This window comes from Furipterus horrens, unplaced genomic scaffold (genome assembly GCF_987537825.1).
Source record: "Furipterus horrens unplaced genomic scaffold, mFurHor1.1.pri manual_scaffold_11, whole genome shotgun sequence".
NCBI classification, from domain to species: Eukaryota; Metazoa; Chordata; class Mammalia; order Chiroptera; family Furipteridae; genus Furipterus; species Furipterus horrens.
Window position 1 is genome coordinate 10760204 of NW_028327181.1, and position 20027 is coordinate 10780230.

General features: G+C 55.0%; 1 protein-coding gene across 1 annotated transcript in view; it reads left to right on the plus strand.

The window, feature by feature from the left end:
* The window catches only part of TRPV4 (transient receptor potential cation channel subfamily V member 4), a 33595-nt gene continuing 13568 nt past the window's right edge, over window positions 1-20027 (plus strand). The window contains exons 1-3 of the mRNA XM_090291573.1: window positions 1-59; window positions 14306-14722; window positions 16378-16550. Of these exons, the coding sequence (XP_090147699.1) occupies window positions 14337-14722; window positions 16378-16550 (559 nt within the window). The 5' untranslated portion in view covers window positions 1-59; window positions 14306-14336. The remainder of the gene's footprint in view (window positions 60-14305; window positions 14723-16377; window positions 16551-20027) is intronic.

Here is a 20027-nt window from a genome sequence, read left to right on the forward strand (position 1 = left end):
AGGCCGCTGGGACTTAGGAAGCGCCGCGCTCCGGGCTGCCAGCGCCGCGGGGTCCCGAGGTGAGTGCCGCCTGAGCCGTCGGGACTGGGACAGTCAGGGTCCGCTCTCGGTCCTGGGGTCGTCGCGGAGGCGCCAAAGTTTCTCCAGGGGCGCGGGAAGCGCGGGGCCCCATTGGATTCCCTTGGGCCGGGCACCACTTCCCTGGGTTCAGTTTTATCACCTGTGAAATGGGTGCTGACATGGGCCCTGGCGTGGCAGGTCTGGGGGAGGGAGGGCCCAGGTCTTGGAGGAGGCTCCGAAGCCCACCTTGGCGGGCATCCCTGTTTGGGGGTGCTTGGAAGAGAGAGTGGGGTGTGTGTGCTCCTTCGGCCCTGGATCTCTAAGCCAGCTGGAGGGACCTGGGAGTCTGGAACTTAAAAGTCACACTTTTGGTTACTGAGTCCCAGAGAGCTGGCTCTTTCCCAAGGAGGCAGGAAAACTTTAACCTCAGGCTCTGCGGAGGGGCCTGCGGGGAGGTTCAGGTCGGGGAGGACAGGGTGAGGCCCCCCACATCCCACTTGCCTGGATACCAACCGCAGTCGGTTGGCTGAGCAACTTAACACCTCCCATTTTGTAGGTGAGGAAACTGAGGTTCAGGTCAGGATGTAGCCGAGTAGAATTTAAATCCAGGGCTGTCCGACTCCAAAGCCCTCCTTCCTGGCACCCAGGGGTGCCCTGGAAGGGATGGGGATGGGGTGGGCCCATGGCTACTCTGGCTCAGCTTCTAAAACAAGAGCCTTGGGGTGGGGTGGGGGCACGATCCCCTGAAATCCTAAGCAGATGTCATGAGTGAACTTTGTCCTGGGGTGCTAAGAACTAGGATTTTAGTTTTGCCACTTTAGCTCTGGGGCACAGAAGGGGGTCCAACTCAGTGACTGCTCCCGGAGGAAGGTGAAGAGGTGGCCTCTTTAGAGAGAGGTCAGGTGGAAGGGTCAGGCCCTGGGCCATCAGTGAGGTTAAAAGTGGGGCCTGTGTAGAACCTGTGTGGACCCAGATCTCTTCTCTGGCACCCACTTCTGTGTGACCTGGAGCTAGTCCTTTAGCTGTCTTCTGTAAAGTGGGAGTGGCCTGGGACAACCCCCAAGGCTGTCACTAGGGTGGGTGGCCTGGGAGGAGCCCCGGGCAGCGCCTGGCGCACACTCCGAGCTCAGTGTTAGCCGTTGTATTTGTGCTGCTAGTTGTTGCCACAAACGCCTTCTGAACAGAAGGGGGTGAAAAAAGGTAATGGAACATTTCCACATTTCTCCAGTTCATTCTGCTTGAATAACAGTGAGGACCAGAAAGGCTAGGGATCCCTCTTTTCCGCCTTTATTGGCAAAGCAGGGGTCGGGGGACTTCCCAAACAGGCAGCAAATGGCAGTCATGGGCCAGTCAGGTTCAGGTTTGTAAAACCAGGTCGGGTCATTTTGAAAGGAAATAAGGAGATGAGTAAACCTTGGGTTTGCAGAGCTGAAAAATCATTGTTTGTCTGGAATGTGTGATGTGAACAGGAAGGGGAAGGGATCCGACAGGCAGGGGCTAGGTCAGACCCAGAAGCCCTGAGTCCAGGCTGGGAGTACAAGCCAGGTGTGTGGTGTGGAAAGGTCCCCCTGGCTAAGAGTGGGGACCAGGCAGGGAGGCTGGTCCCTAGGCTGGAGAAGATGTCCAGGTGAGAGATGTGAGGCCCCAGGTGGGGACTGGAGAGGGCAACTGCAGGGAGATGTAAGAGGGATAGAGATGCATAGGGTTGGCCTCACTGTGCCTGGCACATAGTAGGTGCTCAGTAAACCTTTATGGCCCAGCTGAGTGACTGAACACATCATTGTGAGAGATGGCAGTGCTTTGAGCTCTTTTGTTTGTTCCTGGAGAGGGGGGACCCATATGGAATGGGCATCTCTCCCCCTCAGGCCCCTGACCTGCTGCCTGCCTCAGTGTCCCCCATTTGACTCTGAGAAAGACTCCAGGTTCCTCTCCAAATCCTAGGGACCCAGGGAACAGCGCCGTGTCTTGTCACACACAGGATCTGGGGAGCCAAGAGAGCATTTCATGCTGGCTGGCCCTCTGGAATGCTCTGCATCGCTAATTTGGAGAGGAATTCACCTGTTAAAGATTAATTCAGATCTCTTGAGATACCTGTGGTCCTGAGCCCCACAGTTGCTGCTCTGAACTCTGGGTACAAGGTTCTGTCTGGCTTTCGCCAAGCTGGGGCTGCATTAGTGATCATGACGACAGTAGTGAGCATTTATTTATTGAGCTCTTACTTTGTGCCAGGCACTGAGACAAATACCCTTAGCACATTTGGATACAAAACTATGACTGTACCCATTTTTGAGAGGGGAAAACTGAGGTCTGAGCAGTGAAGTTGCTTGCCCATGGTCTCTTAGCTGGGAAGGGGTAGAGCTGGGATTGGAACTCCATTTGTCTAATTTCAAGATCCATGCCCTTTGCTTCCGAGGTGACCTGTCCCGTTTGTCTGGGTCCACAGTCATGAGGAAGATGCTCTATAGTATCAAGATAAGAACTGGAACTGTTCAGACACACCTGGGCTTAACCCTTAGGCCTGCTCTGCTCTCACCAGGGTAGCCTCAGTTTTCTCAATCTGTCAAATGGGCTCTCAGTTTCCACTTTGCAAGGACAGTCAAGGCACACAGATGGGGCTCCCCAGCACCATCCTCCTCATCCTGTCGCCTGACCTGTTCCAGGGTGTGTTTTCCTCCAGCGCATCCCTGGGGTGCCCTCTGAGAGCCCCTCCATGCCAGGCAGGTGGGCGGAAGGTAGCAGGGGCAAAGCTAGGCTTGTGTTTGGAAAAAGGACAGTGGCTTTTCAGCCATGAAATACTGTGTTTACGAGCATCAACTATGTGCCAGGAGCCCTCAGCGTTTCCCACTTTCCTGATTTAATGCTTAAGAACTAAGGCTGGAGCTTGGTTACCTGGTTCAATTCCTGGCTCCCAGCAAATTCCCTCTCTCCTGGGACCTCTGTTTCCTCATCTGTAAAACTGGGGCGATGAGAGTGCCTGCTTCATGGGGTGGTTGTGGACTGTCTCCAGCGCACCATTGGCTGTTTAATTTATAACCGATGCCGAGTGCCCGATGTTCACTTCGGTGGTGTCGGAGCCTCGCCACCGCTGGAGGTGGTCATGGGCAGGAAGGTGGACTCCATTTTACTGCTGAGAAAACAGACTCAGAGAGAAGGAATTTGCCTGGGATTGCTTATGACAGAGCTGGACTGGAAGCCATATCTGAGCGACTCTGGTCCCCTTGGGACTCTGAAAAGCTCAATGACTGGCTTAGCTTCCTTCCTGGAAAGCCATCTTGGACTCACCCCTCTTGGAATCAATCCCACCTTCGTTCACATCGTAGTTCTGCCACTCACTGCTGTGTGACCTCAGGAAATGGCTTAACCTCTCTGTTTCTGGGACTGCCACCTGGGATTTGCTGGAAGTCAGAGCTTTGCTAGAATGAGGGGCAATTGGGGTATTCCAGCTGTCACTCCTGCCCTGGCCTGTGTACCCCCCACCTTGGGTGACCTTGGGTCCCATGAGCTGACACCCTGATTGGTAGGAACAAGAAAGGGAAGCCAGGCCCTTACTTTCATTATGACTCCGCATCCTGCCTGCCTCTGAGCCCCTTTCCTACCATCGGCTTCCCCTTTCTGCCCCAAGCCCTGGTCACTGCTGGCTGTGTGACCCCAAGGAGGTCACTCACCTCTCTGAGCAGATTTCCTCATCGGTCAGGGTGGGTCACAAAGAACATGCCAGGGGCATAGGAGGCCCTCCATGAATGCTCACAGGTCTGCTCCAGATGAGATCAGGGGACAGGAAGGGCCACAGGAGGAAGTGGGGCAGGAGACAGGGATGACAGACGGGCCATTGACCAAATGAGAATACTCTCCTTTTTCTTCTGGGGTAACGGCTGCCCTGCCAGCCCCTCACACAAAGGGCTGCTCAGTCTCCCCAGGCGTCTGTTTTTCCTGAGGGTGGAGTGACCTGGGTTACACCCGGCTGACCAGGAGGGCTGACCACCTTCTGGGAAGCTCCGTGTGTGTGTGTGTGTGTGTGTGTGTGTGTGCGCGCACGTGCGCGCGCAGAGTGGGGCACTTCCAGTATACACATCAGATGGGATCCATGGGCTCAGAGGAGACCCCAGCGGGCAAGGGGCCAACTCACTTCGGGTGGGGACCTGTTCGTCTGGTTCACACTTGTCTTTCCAGGGTGCAGAGGAGAGGCTGGGGAATACATAGACACAGTAAAGGAAGGAAGGGAGGGAGGCAGGGAGGGAGGGAGGAGTGAAGGAAGGAGTGAAGGAAGGAGTGATTGAATAGAAAGATTGCCAGGCAGGGGCGTCAGAAAAACCACCTGCCCATTTTCAGGCTCTGGCTCCAAGACTGAATGAGCGTGGGCAAGTGTCCTGGCCTCTCTGAGCCTCCGTTTCCTCATCTGCAAAAACGGACTCATTAGAGCTGTTACTGTCACTGGGGGATGTTGGGTTTCACAGTAGGTGCTCAATAAATTATCTGTGAGAAGGTGGGAGGGAGGGCGTGAGCCCGGTAGGTGGGTGGAGATTCAGCTCCGGATGTCTGTCTGTCCTGGCGAGAATGACTAAGCTTGTCTTTGATTCGTTTCATTTGTATCCGTGAACTCATGTGTTCATTCATGGAGGCACCGATTTGGTCATTCTGCAAATATATCATGAGCAGCTACTATGTGCCAGGCCTTGTTCTAGGCACTGGGGACTCAGTGGTGACCGGAGAAGCTCACGTCCAAGTTCCCGTCATTCCACACGCAGTCCTTCGGGGCTGACATCTCCAGTGACCAAGCAACACAGAGGCGGTGCTTCAACTCACTCCCTTTCAGAAACAAGGAGACAGGCTCAGAGAGGTGGAGTGATCTTCCTAGAGTCACACAACTACTAAATGGCAAAGTCAAGATTCGAACCCCAAGTCTGTCTGCCTGTGGCATCGTAGCCCCTCACCACTGCGCCAGCTGTCCTGTGAGGTCCAAGGGGTGTGGCTTTGAGAATGGTGACCCCAGAGAGAGGGCTTCATAGACCCTGAAGGGATGAACTCAAATGGGTTTAAAGGAAAATAGTTGGAATCCTAGCCACTTTCCCTTCCTGCTGAGTTGTGACCTCGGCTGGGTCTCTTGGTCTCTGTGAGCCTCAGTTTGCTCGTCTGTGAATCGGGGTAACAGGCATGCCGACCTCAGATGGGAGGTGAATGCTCATGTGCTCAGAGCGTGGTAGATGTTGGATAAATGTCAGCCCCAACCTCCATTCTTCTGGGACTTGGTTTATCCATCTGAGAATCTTCATTCAATACTAACTTCTAGAGTTATCACCTGGGTTGGAACCGACAGAAGGTGCTGTGTGATTGGCACCAACACGGGCAGGCACCGCTGATGGTGGGATTTCGGGCACTGGCCTCGGCTCTGATTCTAGGCAGTTAACCAGCCTCCTGTTGGCACAGGCTGGTGGTGAGGCGCCGGCACGGAGGGAGGACCTCACACTGCTTTTCTGTTGCCTCGGGCTCCCTTCCCCGGCTCCCGCCCAACCCATTCATTCCACGTGTCTGCTCTCTCCTCTGGGGTTTTTGCACATGTGCATGAGGTGGAGGGGTGTATATACGGACGAGTGGGTGTCCTGTCCCCTCTGGCCTCAGTCTCCCAGGTGGGAAATGGGCCAGGGCCTGTCCCGATCGCTTCCCAAAGGTGCGAGAGGTGGAAACGAGGATGTGAGGAAACCCTTTCTCCCAGCAGAGTCACAAGCCGGCCTTGGGGTCAGAAAGTCTGGGTCCAGGCACCCGCTCTGCCCTGCCCTCTCTGGGCCTCGTCTCCCCAGCTATAAATTGAGGGAATGTTAACAACAATAAAAAAAAGCAGCTGCCCTTTGTGGAGTGCTTACTACATGCTAGGCACTGTCCTAAAAACTTGAATGATCACATTTAATCCTCACAACCCTCCTTTCCATGCAGGAGCTATTGTTTTATCTTTTAATTTAAAATGCAAAGGTGCAGTCCAACAAATAAAAAAAGCACATATGGGCTCAGCACTCCCAGGTGGCCATATTCCCCCATTTTATAGATAAGGAAACTGAGGCCCATGGAGGAGCCGGGATTTGCTCAAGGCCACCCAGCCAGTGAGTGGAGGTGGAGACCAGAGTAGGTGGTCATGCGGTTCCCGGGGCTATACTACGCTCTCTAGGGGGGGAGGGGGGGTGTCTCTGTGATTGTGACTGTCCTCCGGGAGAGGGGCTGGACCAGGGAAAAGGGGCTCCGGAGGTTCTGAGGCCTCCCCGCTCCTGGCCTGGAGCTGACAGCGTGGCGCTTTGAGCGGGACTGAGTCGGGGAGCATGGACTTGCGGGGCACCTGCTGAGGATGGGACAGCATGTCCACGAGCCCTGGCTGTGTGCCAGACCCCCATGTGGCACTGAGGAAACGGAGGCTCAGGGAGGGGAAGCCACTTGCTCAAGATCACTGGGCGGAGGAGGGTTATTGAGGTGTAATTCACATACGTACAACTCAGGCTTTCACGGGGTACCATTCACTGCTTTCTGAATGGACTGAGAGTCGTACAGACATCACCACTATTTAGTTACAGAACTCCGCATTGCCCCCAAAGGGAGCCCTGTGCCTGTCAGCAGCCACTGTCCCCTGCCCCTCCCAGCCCCTGGCAGCCATGAGTCTGCTTCTGTCTCTATGGATTTGCCTATGCTGGACATTTCATGTAAATGGGATCCTATCATATGTGGCCTTTGGGTTGCATGGTGCATGCCCTTCAACCACCGAGCCACACTGCCTCCCAGCGGCTCCCACCCAGGCTGGGGACCCTTGGATGTGCACGGGGGAGGGGTGGTGTTTGTGCACTGTTGCCATCCTTCCAGCCAGGGCTCTGCAGAATGACCGAGTCTTTGCTGTGGCCACACTGACCTTGCCCTCTGTGGGTCCAGTGAGTCACCCCAGCCCTGCCCAGTCTGGGTGGTGTGAGCTTGAGGGGGGCACCCTCCTGGGTGGGGGGACCTGACAGGACACTGGGGCTCTGTCTACCTTGGACAGGCGGCCACTGTGCAGCAAACAGGAAGCGGGCTGGGCCCTCCTAGGTAAACACGGGCGGGCGGGAAGGTGCCCAGCAGGGTGTGATGCCCCCCGCTGCCGGCCAGGGAGCCTGGCAAGCAGAAGGTTTCATTTGGCAGAGGGCTGAGGTCCCAGCGGCGGCCGCTGTGAGGTGGCCGCCGCATCCCAGGCCCTGGGCTCAGTGTTTGCGCGCCGTCTCCTTTAACCCTGACAGCGGTCCCCCGGGGCGGGTACCGGAATCATCACTGTTTACAGGTGAGGAAACCGAGGCCCAGGAAGGCCAGGCGACCCTGTCCCACTGCCTCTACCCCTTCCTTCCACACAGGCTTTCCTTCTTGTGTCTCCTGGTCCTTGTAAAGTAGCCACTGAAGGCACGGGTCCTGGGGCTGCACGGGTTTTAATCCTGCTTACCCCGCTCAGGAGCTGGGCCACACTGGACGAGTGACTGCACCTCTCTGAGCCTTAGTTTCTTTACCTGGAAGGGGGGTGCATTGCACAGGGCTGGTGTCTTCTGTCTGGTACCAGCAAACCTTAGGGTCCTGTCCTTCTAGTCCCTTCCCCATTCACACCACCCTCCAAGACTGATAGGGATGACGGGTGCTCACAGTACTGTTTATTCCAGGGTGCTGAGGAGGAGGGGTCCCAGGATGGGGCAGGAGGGAGTGCCCTGGGTCTGTCTGGGAGCCCCACACCTTCCCCGGGGTGCGCCTCCTGCCCATCCACTCACTCACCTTCCTTCCTGCCTTTCACCACCTCCCAGCGCCTCTGGCCGTACCGGCCCTCCACACTTCACCTTGCTGTCTCCTCTGCCCTTCTGTCCCGTTCACTTCCACTCCGGTAAGCCCCAGTCCAAAGACCCCCTCCTCCCTGCAGCCTCTCCCTGTTCCCATCCAGAGGGATGCCTCCTCCCCCTGCATGCACCCCCCCCAGAACATCGGGGGCCCCTTGTCTTATAAGACAGCAAATGTTTACGGATGCCTCAATCTTTCGGGGGGGGGGCAGCAGACACAAAACAGTCCCTGCCTCGGGCAATGAAAACTAGAGAAGACAGAGGTGAATAAAAGAATAAGATATGTGGGTGTAAAGTGTAATCACGAAAAGGGCTATAAAGGGGGGAGCATTTGCTCGAGAGCAAGGCTTTTGGGAGGCAGCGAGGCTAAGTTGGGGCCTGGAGGAAGAGAGCCAGGCAGCGCGGGAGCAGCCGGGCACGGGAGCAGCCCAGGCGAAGGCCTGCGACGGGGAGAGCCTCCCGCCTCCCCTCCTAGGTTCTTTTATGAGGTTCCACTCTTGGGTGCTCCGCTCCCGCACCCCCCCCCACGCCCCCCACGCCCCCCCCGCCCTGCCAGGTGCTCTGCAAACAGATGGCGCTCAAAAGATGCCTTTTGGAGTGAATTGGTCCCAGAGGGAGGGAACCAGGAAGAACCGGCTCCCTGAAATTCTTCCCCCTGGGATGGAGCAGCCCCACACGCCTGAACTTGCCTGCAGATTTAATCAGCTTTCCTTGATAGCGTAATCAGGAGGATGGGATTTGACAAATACCTGCCAGGGTTTCCATGAGATCAGGCAAAGCCACCGGATCCGGGTGAGGTGAGGATGGGCCCCTTCCCCCACCCTCTGCGTGTGCAGGAGACCTCTCCCCCCTGCCTGTTGAATCCAGGATTCTCGGAGAGGTGGCACCTTGCTGTTTATTAGGAGTTTTCTCTGAGCCGGGGGTTGGACGCAATTTGTGTACTTCTCGCAATAGCCCAGTTAAGATGAGGAAAAGGAGACTCAGAGAGGCCAAGGAACTTGCTCGCGCTCGCCCAGCTAAGGAGAGGTGCCTGGGAAACACCCCCTGATCTGTCTGACGTCAGAACGCCTGCTCTTTCGAAGCCCCGCTGGCCCCCACTGGGTGGGACGTGGATTTGGCTGCCCCAAGTGGGTCCTCAGGGCCATCAGAGCAGAGAGGAAGGCTTGGGGACCCTGCTCAGGACCCCTGCGCCTCTCTTAATTTGGCCAGTCCCGAGTTCTTCTGGTCTACACAGCGCTCAGCACCACTGGACATGTCTCTGCTTTTTGCTTTGTTCAGCTGTTGATTCTGCCCCCGCCACCCCAAAGGTTATCAGCCCAGGAGGGCAGGGATTTCTCTCTGTCTCACTCAGGTCTGTGTCCTCAGTACCTGGCACACAGTAGGTGCTCAGTAAATATTTGTGGAATGGCCCTGGCCTGGCGGCTCAGTTGGTTGGAGTGTTGATCTCATATACCAAAAAGTTGTGGGTTCAATTCCTGGTCAGGGCACATACCTAGGTTGCTGGTTCAATCCCCGGTTGGGGCATGTATGAGAGGCAACTGATTGACATCTCTCTCTCTCTCTCTCTCTCTCTTTCTTCCTCCCTCTCCCTCCCTCCTCTGTCCCTTCCTCTCTTTAAAACATATCCTCAGGTGAAGATTAAAAAATAAATATTTGTTGAATGAATGAGTAGGTAAATGGCTTCTAACCCTGCGCCTTGGGCCCTGAGATTCAGATCCCCTTTTCGGTCCAGCTTGTGTGTGGACACCCATCATCTGCGTGTGGACACCCATCATCTGCGTGTGGACAACAATCGGGTGTATATAGACAAACAAAGGACTTGGATGTTTTAAACAAAAACACTTGAAATCTGCGGCTTTAAATGAACGCGGTGGTGACACTGTGTGGGGATGTTCACGCTCATGCATGAATGTTCTCGGCTGAGCCCCCGATGCTCGCCTGGTGCCACGGATAAGCAGACGGGACACCCACACGCACACGAGGACTCACAGCCCCCCCACCCCCCGGCCGCCACCGGCACCCCTCCTCCCCTCCTCCGTCTGGCATGGCGCTGGAATGTGTAATTACAGCCTACAGGGCAAATGAGAACAGGGAGTGAACTCCTTCCCAGACCACAGAGAACAGGGTAGCGCTTGGGGAGGGAACTGCCACAGAGCAGGCCGTGAGTGTGTGTGTATGTGTGTACACGTACATGTGTATGTATACATGTGCACTGGTGTGTACACATGCCTGGGTGGTGTGCAGAAGGAATCCAGGGTGAGGTTCCAGGGGCTGTTTGCTCCCTGGGTGTCCTCTCAGGGCCTCAGTTTCCTCAGCTCTAAAACGGGAGCAGGAGCCCAGCTTTGCTCGCCTGGCTCTGGGGGATTAATCAAGGGCAAGGCTGGAAGGGTCTTGGTGAATTTTAACGTGGGCTGTGAACGCCACTACCTGCGCATGCGTGGGGCGGGGCTGAGTAGGACAGGTGAGCAGCGACTGTATCATAATGGTGATGAGGACGATTAAAGCATTTTTCAAATGCTTCATAGGTGTCCAAGAGACACCTGACCTGCCTTACACAGCAGCCCTATGACATAGATGCTGTTATTATTATTTTTATCCTCACCCGAGGACATGCTCATTGATTTTAAAGGGGAAGGGAGGGAGAAAGAGGGGGAGAGAAACATCAATCGGTTGCCTCTCGGACGTGCCCTAACTGGGGACCAAACCTGTAACCCAGGCATGTGTCCTGACTGGGATTTGAACCCGTGACCTTTCGGTTAACTGGACACTCCAACCAACTGAACCACACTGGCCAGGGTGGATAGATGCTGTTATCACAATTCTCGTTTTACAGGTGGGAAACTGAGGCTCAGTGAGATTAGTCTGAGCTGGTAGCAATAACCCTCCCCTCCCAGGGCTTTTTTGCAGCTGGAACAAGATGCTGTAAAGGCTCGGTGCGGTGCCTGGTGCCCACGCTGTGCCCAGGCAACTGAGGGCTTAGGGCAGCCCTGGCCCTGCAGCCAGCTGCCCAGCTTTGAATCCTCCCTGTTGCTAACCTGCTCTGTGGCCTCAGGCACCGAACCTCTCTGAGCCTCAATTCCAGCCTCTGCAAGGCGTGATGATAGCAGTACCTACCTGCAGGGCACGCTTTTGTAACCTTGGTACTCCTGGCCTGCGGTCTGGGTCATTCCTTGTGGTGGGGACTGTCCTTGCATTGTTAGATGTTTTAACAACATTCCTGGCCTTGACTCACTAGGTGCCAGTAGGCCTCTCCTCCCTGCATGTCGTGACAATGTCCCCAGACCTTGCCAAATGTGGCTGGGGAGCAGAAGAGCCCCCGCCGGGAGCCGCCGGTCTTGGGTTGAGTGAGGATAGGGGGAGCATGTGCGCAGGCCAGTGCCTGGTGCAGAGTGAGAGCAACAGAATCCCGATAGTGATGGCGGTGTCTTTCATAATTATGATTTCCTCATAATGAAAATGCTAATAGTGACCACCCTGTGCTTTACCCAAGGCTGTGAGCAGCCAGTAAGTGGCCAGGAGGGGATTTGAACTCCGGGCTGGCTGACTTCAGACCCGCACTTGTGAAGCCCCCAGAAACCCTGGATGCTTTCGGTTCCTTAGGGGACGGGGTGCAGGCATGGTGGTGGGGGGGTTGGAGGGACCCTCCTGGCTGCCTCCTCTGGTCTTGGGAGCTCCCTGAGATGGGAGGGTCCATGAGGCCCTGCCCATTGGGGGAAGGGGTGTCTGGGAAAGGGGTGCGGTAATTAGGAGGGTGTTGATGGCGAAGGCATATGCCCAATGCCTCCTCTCCCCCTGACCTTGGGGTCCCCCAATGAGGCAGACAGGGCTGTTACTGAGGAGTCTAATTTCCCCCCCAGTGCCCTTACCCCCAACAGGTACCCCTTCTTGCCTCAACATGCCCCTGCATTCCTACAGAACAAAGCCCAAAGTCCTGGCAGCCTCTGGGGGACAAAGATCCAGGTCTCTCTCTCCCATCTGGCTGGTGGACAGAAACTACTGTCTCCTGAGGTCCTACTAGGTGTCAGCACTGAGTCGGTGCTTCAAATTCCTGAGGCCACTGGCATCTCCCAAGAACTCTGGGCGGAGGTGTAGTTGCCAGTGTTAGAGGTGGGGAAAACCGAGGCCCAGAGAGAGGAGGCGATTTGCCCAAGATCACACAGCTGCTAGTGAGCAACTAGCTGTATCTGAGGTCAGGACCTGTGCTCCTCACTCTTCCTTCCTCCTTTGGTTCTAATCATTGACAACTCCCAGATTAGTCCCGGCTCAGTACTAGATGTGCCTGATCTCATTTAGTTATTCCTGCGAGCCTATGAAATGCTCCTGCAAACGCACCCACTTTATAGGCGAGGACACTGAGGCTCAGGTAGCTAGAGTGGTGGGCAGATAGCAGAGCTGGCATTAGAGTCCAGGCCTGAATGACTCTGAAGTCCAGGCTCCACTTGTACCCTAATGTCATCTGTGTGCCCTGCTGAGCCCTGAGAGAGAGAGAGAGAGAGAGAGAGAGAGAGAGAGAGAGAGAGAGAGAGCTCTTGCAGTCCCCCCGCTCCTGGCCCAAGCCTTCCCTCCTTGCAGCCGCAGAACAGACAAGGTGACCACCATCCTTATTTGCTCCTCTGCTAATATGCTGGGCAGGAGAGGAGACGGAAAAGAGGACTTTGCAGACATCTCCCTGCTGCCTGGGTGGGATGGCGGGGCCTTCAGGAAACAGCCTGGTGTCTGGCCCTGCCTGCCCGGCAGGGAGCGCGCTGCGGAGGGCGGGGGCTGCCAGCCAGCCGGCAGGGCCCAGTCCCTCCCTGCCCTGCTCCTGGCCAAACGTTGGGCCTGGAGCCAGGGAGACCTGGGTGCAAGTCCAGCTCTTCTCCCTCCAAGCTGTGACTTCCCCTCTTTTGTCTGTGTATTCATTTTTATTTTTAAAATAATTTTTTAAGAATCATAGGTGACATAGAGTATTGTATTAGTTTCAGGTATACAACTGAGCGATTAGACATTTATAGAACTTACGAAGTGATGACCCTGATGGAACTAGGCCCATCTGACACCGTTCCTAGTCGTTACGGCATTCAGCAATTTCTGTTGGATTATTGTGTTGCTGTGATAGGACAGGGAATATTGACCATATTCCCTGCGCTGGACTATTCTGTAACTACCAATTTGTACTTCTTAATTAATCCCTTTACTGTTTTTACCCGGCCCCCCAACCCCGCCTGGCACCTGGCATCCATGTCAAAATGTTCTGTGTCTGTGATTGTCCCTCTTGAAGCTCCAGTTCCCTCATCTGAGAAAGGGGAACAAGTAATACCTTTGTCACAAGGTCATTTGTCCATGTGACACTCCTCTAGTGGCGTCGATGCGGGAGTGAGCAGGACAGATGCATGCAGTCTGGGAATGAACTAATCCCATAAACAAATGGTCAGGGAGGGCTTCCCGGAGGAATGGACAGTTGAGCTGGGAACACAGAGGATGGGAGTTAACCAGGCAAAGAGGGTGGGGGAGGGGCATCTCTGGGGACCGAGGGTGGAGTTTGTGCGGAAAAGGGAGAGGGAGACAACTGCAGCCTTGGAACCCTGCTCTCCTGTTCTGGAATCGTCGTCGTCGTCGGCAGCCGTCCGTCTCGAGAGACGATGGTGTAGCTTCTTAAGAGTCTATCTGCACCGCCGAGAATGGCTGTGCAGTCCGACTCGGGAGTGACACGGTATCTGTCTCCTCCCGTGTTGAATCGACATCTTGCGATGACGCTGGAGTGTCCTCTCCAGTGAAGCTGAAGCTACAGAGCCTGGGCGGGGTGATATGGAGGGTCTGCTGTTGCCCATGCAGCAGACCCCCTGTTCTGGAATACGGGGCTCAGAATGATGGTGCTCAGAGGAAGCTGAGGACTGCTGGGCTCACTGCCGAGGACAGAGTGGGTCCACAGGATTTCCTGAGCACCCACTGGGCCCGAGCTTGCGGGTGTGTTTTGTTGGTGCTTACGGTGTGCCCGGCACTGTGCCCTGAATCCCCATTTTACAGGTGGAAAAACCAAGGCTGTGAAATGTTGGCTTGCCCATCGTTACACAGATGCTGAGTGTGGAGCCTGGCTTTGAACCCTGCTCTGTGAGGCTCTGAAGCTGGTTGGGTTGGTCAGGAGGAAGCCTCAGCGCCAGGGTTGGGGACCCAGGATGACTCAGACCCTTCCTCCTCCAGCTCGCGCCCGGGGCAGCCAGACCTGAGGCCGACTCGCGTTTCCAGGTCCCTGAAAGGGGCTCCTGTTGCAGCTCCTGCCTGGGGCTGGCGGCCAACCACATCTGGGAGTGGCCACCCCGCACCCCTGTCATTACAAGGGTGGCTTTGAAGCAGCTGGCAGCAGGGCTGTTTGCCCACGTGGGAGGGGGCTTCCTGGAGCCCCCTCCACTGGCCGGGCTCCGCCTGACTCCCCTCCTGTTCCCTCGCAGGCCCAGCAGTACAGACGGGTCCCGGGTCAGCATGGCAGATCCCAGCGAAGGCCCCCGCACGGGAGCTGGGGAGGTACCTGACCCCCCCGGGGATGAGAATGGCACTTCTGGTGGGGAGGCCTTCCCCCTCTCCTCACTGGCCAACCTGTTTGAGGGGGAGGACGGATCCCCCTCACCCTTGCCGGCTGATGCTGCTCGCCCCACTGGTGCAAGCGATGGGCGACCAAACCTGCGTATGAAGTTCCAGGGCGCCTTCCGCAAGGGGGTGCCCAACCCCATTGACCTGCTGGAGTCCACCCTGTACGAGTCCTCGGTGGTGCCTGGGCCCAAGAAGGCACCCATGGATTCCCTCTTTGACTACGGCACCTATCGTCACCACCCCAGTGACAACAAGCGGTGGAGGCGGAAGGTCATGGAGTGAGTATTGCTGGGCACCTGGCCAATGGTCTCCTCCTCTGTATTGAATCCACCTGTCCATCCATCCATCCATCCACCCACCTATCCATCCACCCACCCATCCATCCAACTCCCCATCAATCCATCATCCACCCACCCATCCATCCAACCACCCATCAATCTATCATCCATCCACCCATCCATCTATCTACCCACCCATCCATCCATCCATCTGTCCATCCACCCATCCATTCATTCATTTATTCATCCACTCACCCATCCACCCATCCTTCCATCTAGTACCTGTCTGTTCATCCGTCCATCCATCCATCCATCCACTCTTCCATTCATCCAGCTACCTGTCTTTCTACCTGTCCATCCACTTGTCCAATCCATCTGTTCGTATTATCATTCAAATATCTATTTACCCATCTATTTATCTGTCTTCTATTTATCCAGCCCTTTACTCATTCATCCACCACCCACTCGTCCATCCATCTATCCTCTCATCTACTCACTGTTTCTCTTCATCCAAGCAGTCAGTTATCTGTCAGACTCTTCACCATTCATTTGTTCTTTCCTTCATTTCATTTCTAATATTTTTCTAATTCCTCTCTCCCCTCCCTTTTCTTCCCTCCCTTCTCCTTTCTTCCTTCCCTCCCTCCCTCCCTTTTTTTCTTCCTTCCTTCCTTCCTTCCTTCCTTCCTTCCTTCCTTCCTTCCTTCCTTCCTCCCTTCCTTCCACCCATTTATTCACCCAGCTATTTGTCCATCCACTTGTTCATTCACTTACTCATTTGCTTAATCCCTGACTCACTCCTATTTTCATCCATCCATCCATCTACTTCTCTCTGCTGGCACACACTCCAGCAGGTAGCTGCAGGCAAGGATGTCCTTTTCATTTCATGTTTTGGCTCAATGGTCAAAGTTCAAGGGCAGAGGAAATGGGGGCCACTCAGGTGCCACGGGGGGTGGGCATCCCTGTCTCTGTCTCCCATCATCAGGACGGTGCCTCCTTTTCCTTTCTGGCACCTGCCACTGGAGGGCTCTCTGGCGAAGGCTCTCTCTGCCCCTATGACCAGTGCCCACTGCCCCTGCCCCACAGCCTGCCTGGCCTCGGTCTCCCCTTCCCCGATCTTCCTCCTCTCTCTGCTCCCCCTCCTTCTCCCCTCCCTCCGAGTCTGCCTGTCTCTCTTCCTACACCTCTCTCTGCACCAGGCACACAGTAGGCGCTCCGTAATAATAGTCAATCAGCTGACATTTACTGTGTGGTGGGCCTCTAACAAGGCACCTATGTGCACGACCTCATTGTTCTCAAATGTTTGTTGAATGAAGAAGTTAATGAGTAAATGAACAGTTGAATAAATGAGTGAGTTGCTTTACCTTTCAGTCCGGTGTTCTTCTTTCATTTTCTCACTGTCTTTGCCTTCTTCAGTCTCTATCCGGCTTAGTAAGTATTTGAAAAATGGCAAACGGAAGGGCGGATGGATGGACGGACATGCAGGCTTGCGCGCTTCTGTCTTTCGCCAACCTAAACGCAGTAGGTACTAGGTAGAGTGTGTTGGACAAAGCATTCTTCTGTGTCTCTCCTCTCAGTCTGTCCCTAGGGCTCTGGCTGCCCCCCCAATGGGTGGGCGGGTGACAAGCCCTCCCATCACCCTGCCTTCCCCACTCCAGGAAGCAGCCACAGAGCCCCAAAGCTCCTGCGCCCCAGCCGCCCCCCATCCTCAAAGTCTTCAACCGGCCCATCCTCTTTGACATCGTGTCCCGGGGCTCCACCGCCGACTTGGATGGGCTGCTCCCCTACTTGCTAACCCACAAGAAGCGCCTGACTGACGAGGAGTTCCGGGGTGAGCCCCCCAGGCGGGGATAGTGGGCAGGCCAGCCAGAGATGGGAGGTGGCCTGGCAATGGGGGCCCCTTTTTCCCTTAGCATCTTCCCCTGGATCAGTGGGCTACACTGGCTGGAAAGAGCACTGGACAGAGAGTCTGGTCCTGTGTATCTTCACCACATTACTTAACCTCTCTGGGCCTTTGCTATCTTCATTCGTTCATTTATTCAGCCTTTGTTTGTGAACATGTCAGTGGAGTAGGTAAGCAGAGTTCACCTGCCTGGGTTCACAGCCGCCCTCCACCACTGAAGGGATGTGCAGCCTCTCTGAGCCTCAGTGTCCTCACCTGTAACCTGGGGAATGATAATAGCATAGTTCTACCTCTAAGCACCAAGCAGCTGGGTTTCTGGGGAGCCCCTGCTCCTTCTGAGGGGAGCTCTGGGGTAAGGTGGGACATCGGCCTGAATTCCTGCTTCTGCTCCCAGGCTCAGCCCCATTCCTACTCAGCTTTCTGGCTTCCCTCCCTGGGCTGAAGGCCTAGTCACCACTGCCCCGGGCCCTCCCAGCCCAGAGCTTGCACACTCCAGCCTTGCCCGGGTTGCAAATGCCTCAGGGTGCCAGCTCCTGCCACCGCCCCAGGCCTTCCCTATAAATCTAGGAAAGTGGCCTGTGAACCCCCTTTGGCCCCCAACCCAAGCCAGACACCTGCGCTGTGCCTGATGCCAGGTGAGCCCTAACACACCGGCCGGCTGATCCCACAAACCCATGTAAACTATTAGGAATTGTGTTACCTGCTACAAAGGAGGGTCTGTCTCAGGAAGGCAGGCCAGGGTCTATAGCTTGGGGCTGTCGAAGAGTCAGGGAGGTCAGAAGGGACCATTTTTGAGACTTCAACTACTTTAAGTAAATTAAGTGCCAAAGCAGGGTGACCTAATCTGTGGTATATTGTATACCTTTATCACCCTGATTCTCTGAACCCCAAAACAATAAATGCAGTATCATAGGGCCTGTCAGAAATATAAAAATTTAAGATTTATAACTTACCATATTCATAAATAATAATCACCTCATGGTGCAAGCCAGGTGATGCTGCCTTGTTTGGGGCACAGGTGTAGAGTGGTGGGAGAATAGGGGGTCTCCTCTGCCCTCAGATGGTCTCAGTGGTAGTGCAAATAATCTCACTGCAGATAACCCACATAGAAGCTCTGGCCAAACGGCCTTCCTGGCTTCCCGAGTTCATTAGGCAGAAGTAGGGAGCCCTGGGGCAGAGCAAACCCCTGTAAAATGGGGACCATGGGGCCAGTGCCTTTAGCAGCACCATGGAGGGCTTGCCAAGGCTTCTTTCTGGCTTCTGAGTGGGGGGCCCTTAGCCCAGGTTGGGAGCCCCCAGGCCAGTGTGTCTGTGCTTAAGCATTGGTGGGGGACTCTAAGTAGGCTGGGGGTGGTTCCCTGAAATTGTAGAGAATAGTGTGTGTATAGAGGGGGACTTACCCTGAGGCCCATCAATTAAGCTTCAGGGCGCCTCACTTGCTCTGGCCCCTTCTAAGGCTCTAATTTTGAGTTTGTAATTGTGTGTTTGTTTTCATAAATAACACCCCCACGTTGTGTAAGTCTCAGGCCCCCCAACACCTGGACCCGCCCCTGCTGGGTTTCCAGACAGAGGTTCATGAGCTTATCTTTGACACCTGATCCCCTGCTCCCGTCCCCCTGCCTCGAACCCCTGCACCCTGCCCCCCTAAGTTTGACAGTCTCTTTTAACATGGGCCCCTGCTCCAGCAGCCCCACCCTCCCCTGTGGGCAGAGCCACTTCGCCACCTCGTGGTCACATCTCGGAACTGCGTGTCCCTCCCACTTCTTCGAAGGCACTGTTGGTGGCATCCCATCCCAGGACCTGGACTAGCAGTCCCCCAACCCCACTATAGCCTAGGTCTGGGGGTATGGGAGCCCAAACCCAAGGTCTACTTTCATGCCCTACACTTTGGGTTACCTGTGATACCCAGCTCACCTGTCATTGAATGTGTATTAACTTATTGGTCACCTGCATTCGACATAGGGTGAACAATGGTGAGTGAAGCAGACATGACCCTGTCCTCAAGTTGCTCACAGTCATCCTAAGTGAAACCAACATTGATCAAGCAATCACGGAAATAAATGCACAGTTACAAACAGTAATGTGTGTCAACAAGAGATTGTATTGAAGGATTTGACCTACTTGGGAAAATCTAGGAGAGCTTCCTGGAGGAGGGGACACTTGAGCTGAGTGTGAATGAGTTGCAGTTAACCAGATGAAGATAGGAGGGACTAAGTTGGGTGTGTGTGTGAACGGATAGCATGTACAAAGGCCCTGTGGCTTACTGTGATCAAAATTATACTTGGCATGACCACTCCAGCTGCTATGTGGAAAGTGAGTCGAAGGAAATCAGAGAGGCTTGTAGAAATCAGGCAGGTGCCTTGGGCAGGGAGAAAGATGATGGCTGGGCCTGGGTGGTGGCAGTAGAGATGGAGACTGGTGGAGGGATTGGAGAAATAGGTAAAATCAATAAGACATGCTGGGGGTGGATGTGGGGAAGAAAGACAAGGACAAGAGTGATGTCAAGGTTTTCATCTGGCTGGGACACCATCCTCTGAGAAGGGGACATATGCAGGTTGGGAGTCTGGGAGTGGCTGTGGGGAGGGAAAGATGATGAGGTCAGCTTGGAGAGCTGTGACTTGTTTGACAATTAGGAAACAGTTAGTGAGAAATGAACTGTGGTCACCTGGAGGTTAGAATGAGGGTGGGTGTGTCTGGACGGAGTTCCCAGGGGCCTCAGCCAGCTCTGGGGCAGCCCCTCTGCCACTTATGCAGCTGGGGGACTGGAGTCCGTTATTCATTCAAGAAATTGTCACCTGGTGTTGGCTCTGGGCTGGAAGCCAGGGAGCAGCAGGAAGCAGCCAGGAATGAGGCTTGTCCAAGTAGCCTCACTCCTGGGGCCGCTGGGACTGCATTGAGGCCTCTGCGAGCCTTTCACGTTCTCTCCACTGATTCCCGGCGTCTGGGGCCGGGCTCCTGAAGTGGCTCCCATGGAATAGTAACTGCAACACTAATATTTATGGAGGATTGCTATCTGCCTGGTGCTGGGCTCATCAACAAACCTCTGTTAGCTCATCGATTTCCCTGGGTGGCCTCCATTTAGCTGGAAGGGAAACTGAGGGAGCAAAGCCAGGTGTGAACCCCACGGTGCCTGGCATCGCCCACTCCTGATCCCATTTCTGCATGGGGCGTACCCGAGCCCTCGGCACAATGTTACCACGTGCCGGATTCACAGGGGAGTTCCCTTTTCATTGACTCGCTCTTTTAAGGTATAAATCCATTCATAACCATAAAAATTAATACAAGGGAAAGAAAGTTGCAAAGGGACATTAGCAAGTGTTCGTGGCAGGTGTTAAGGACCCATTAGTACCAGAGACTGACTTTACGAGAGAGATTTGACAAAGGATGAGACCTTGCTTACGGTGC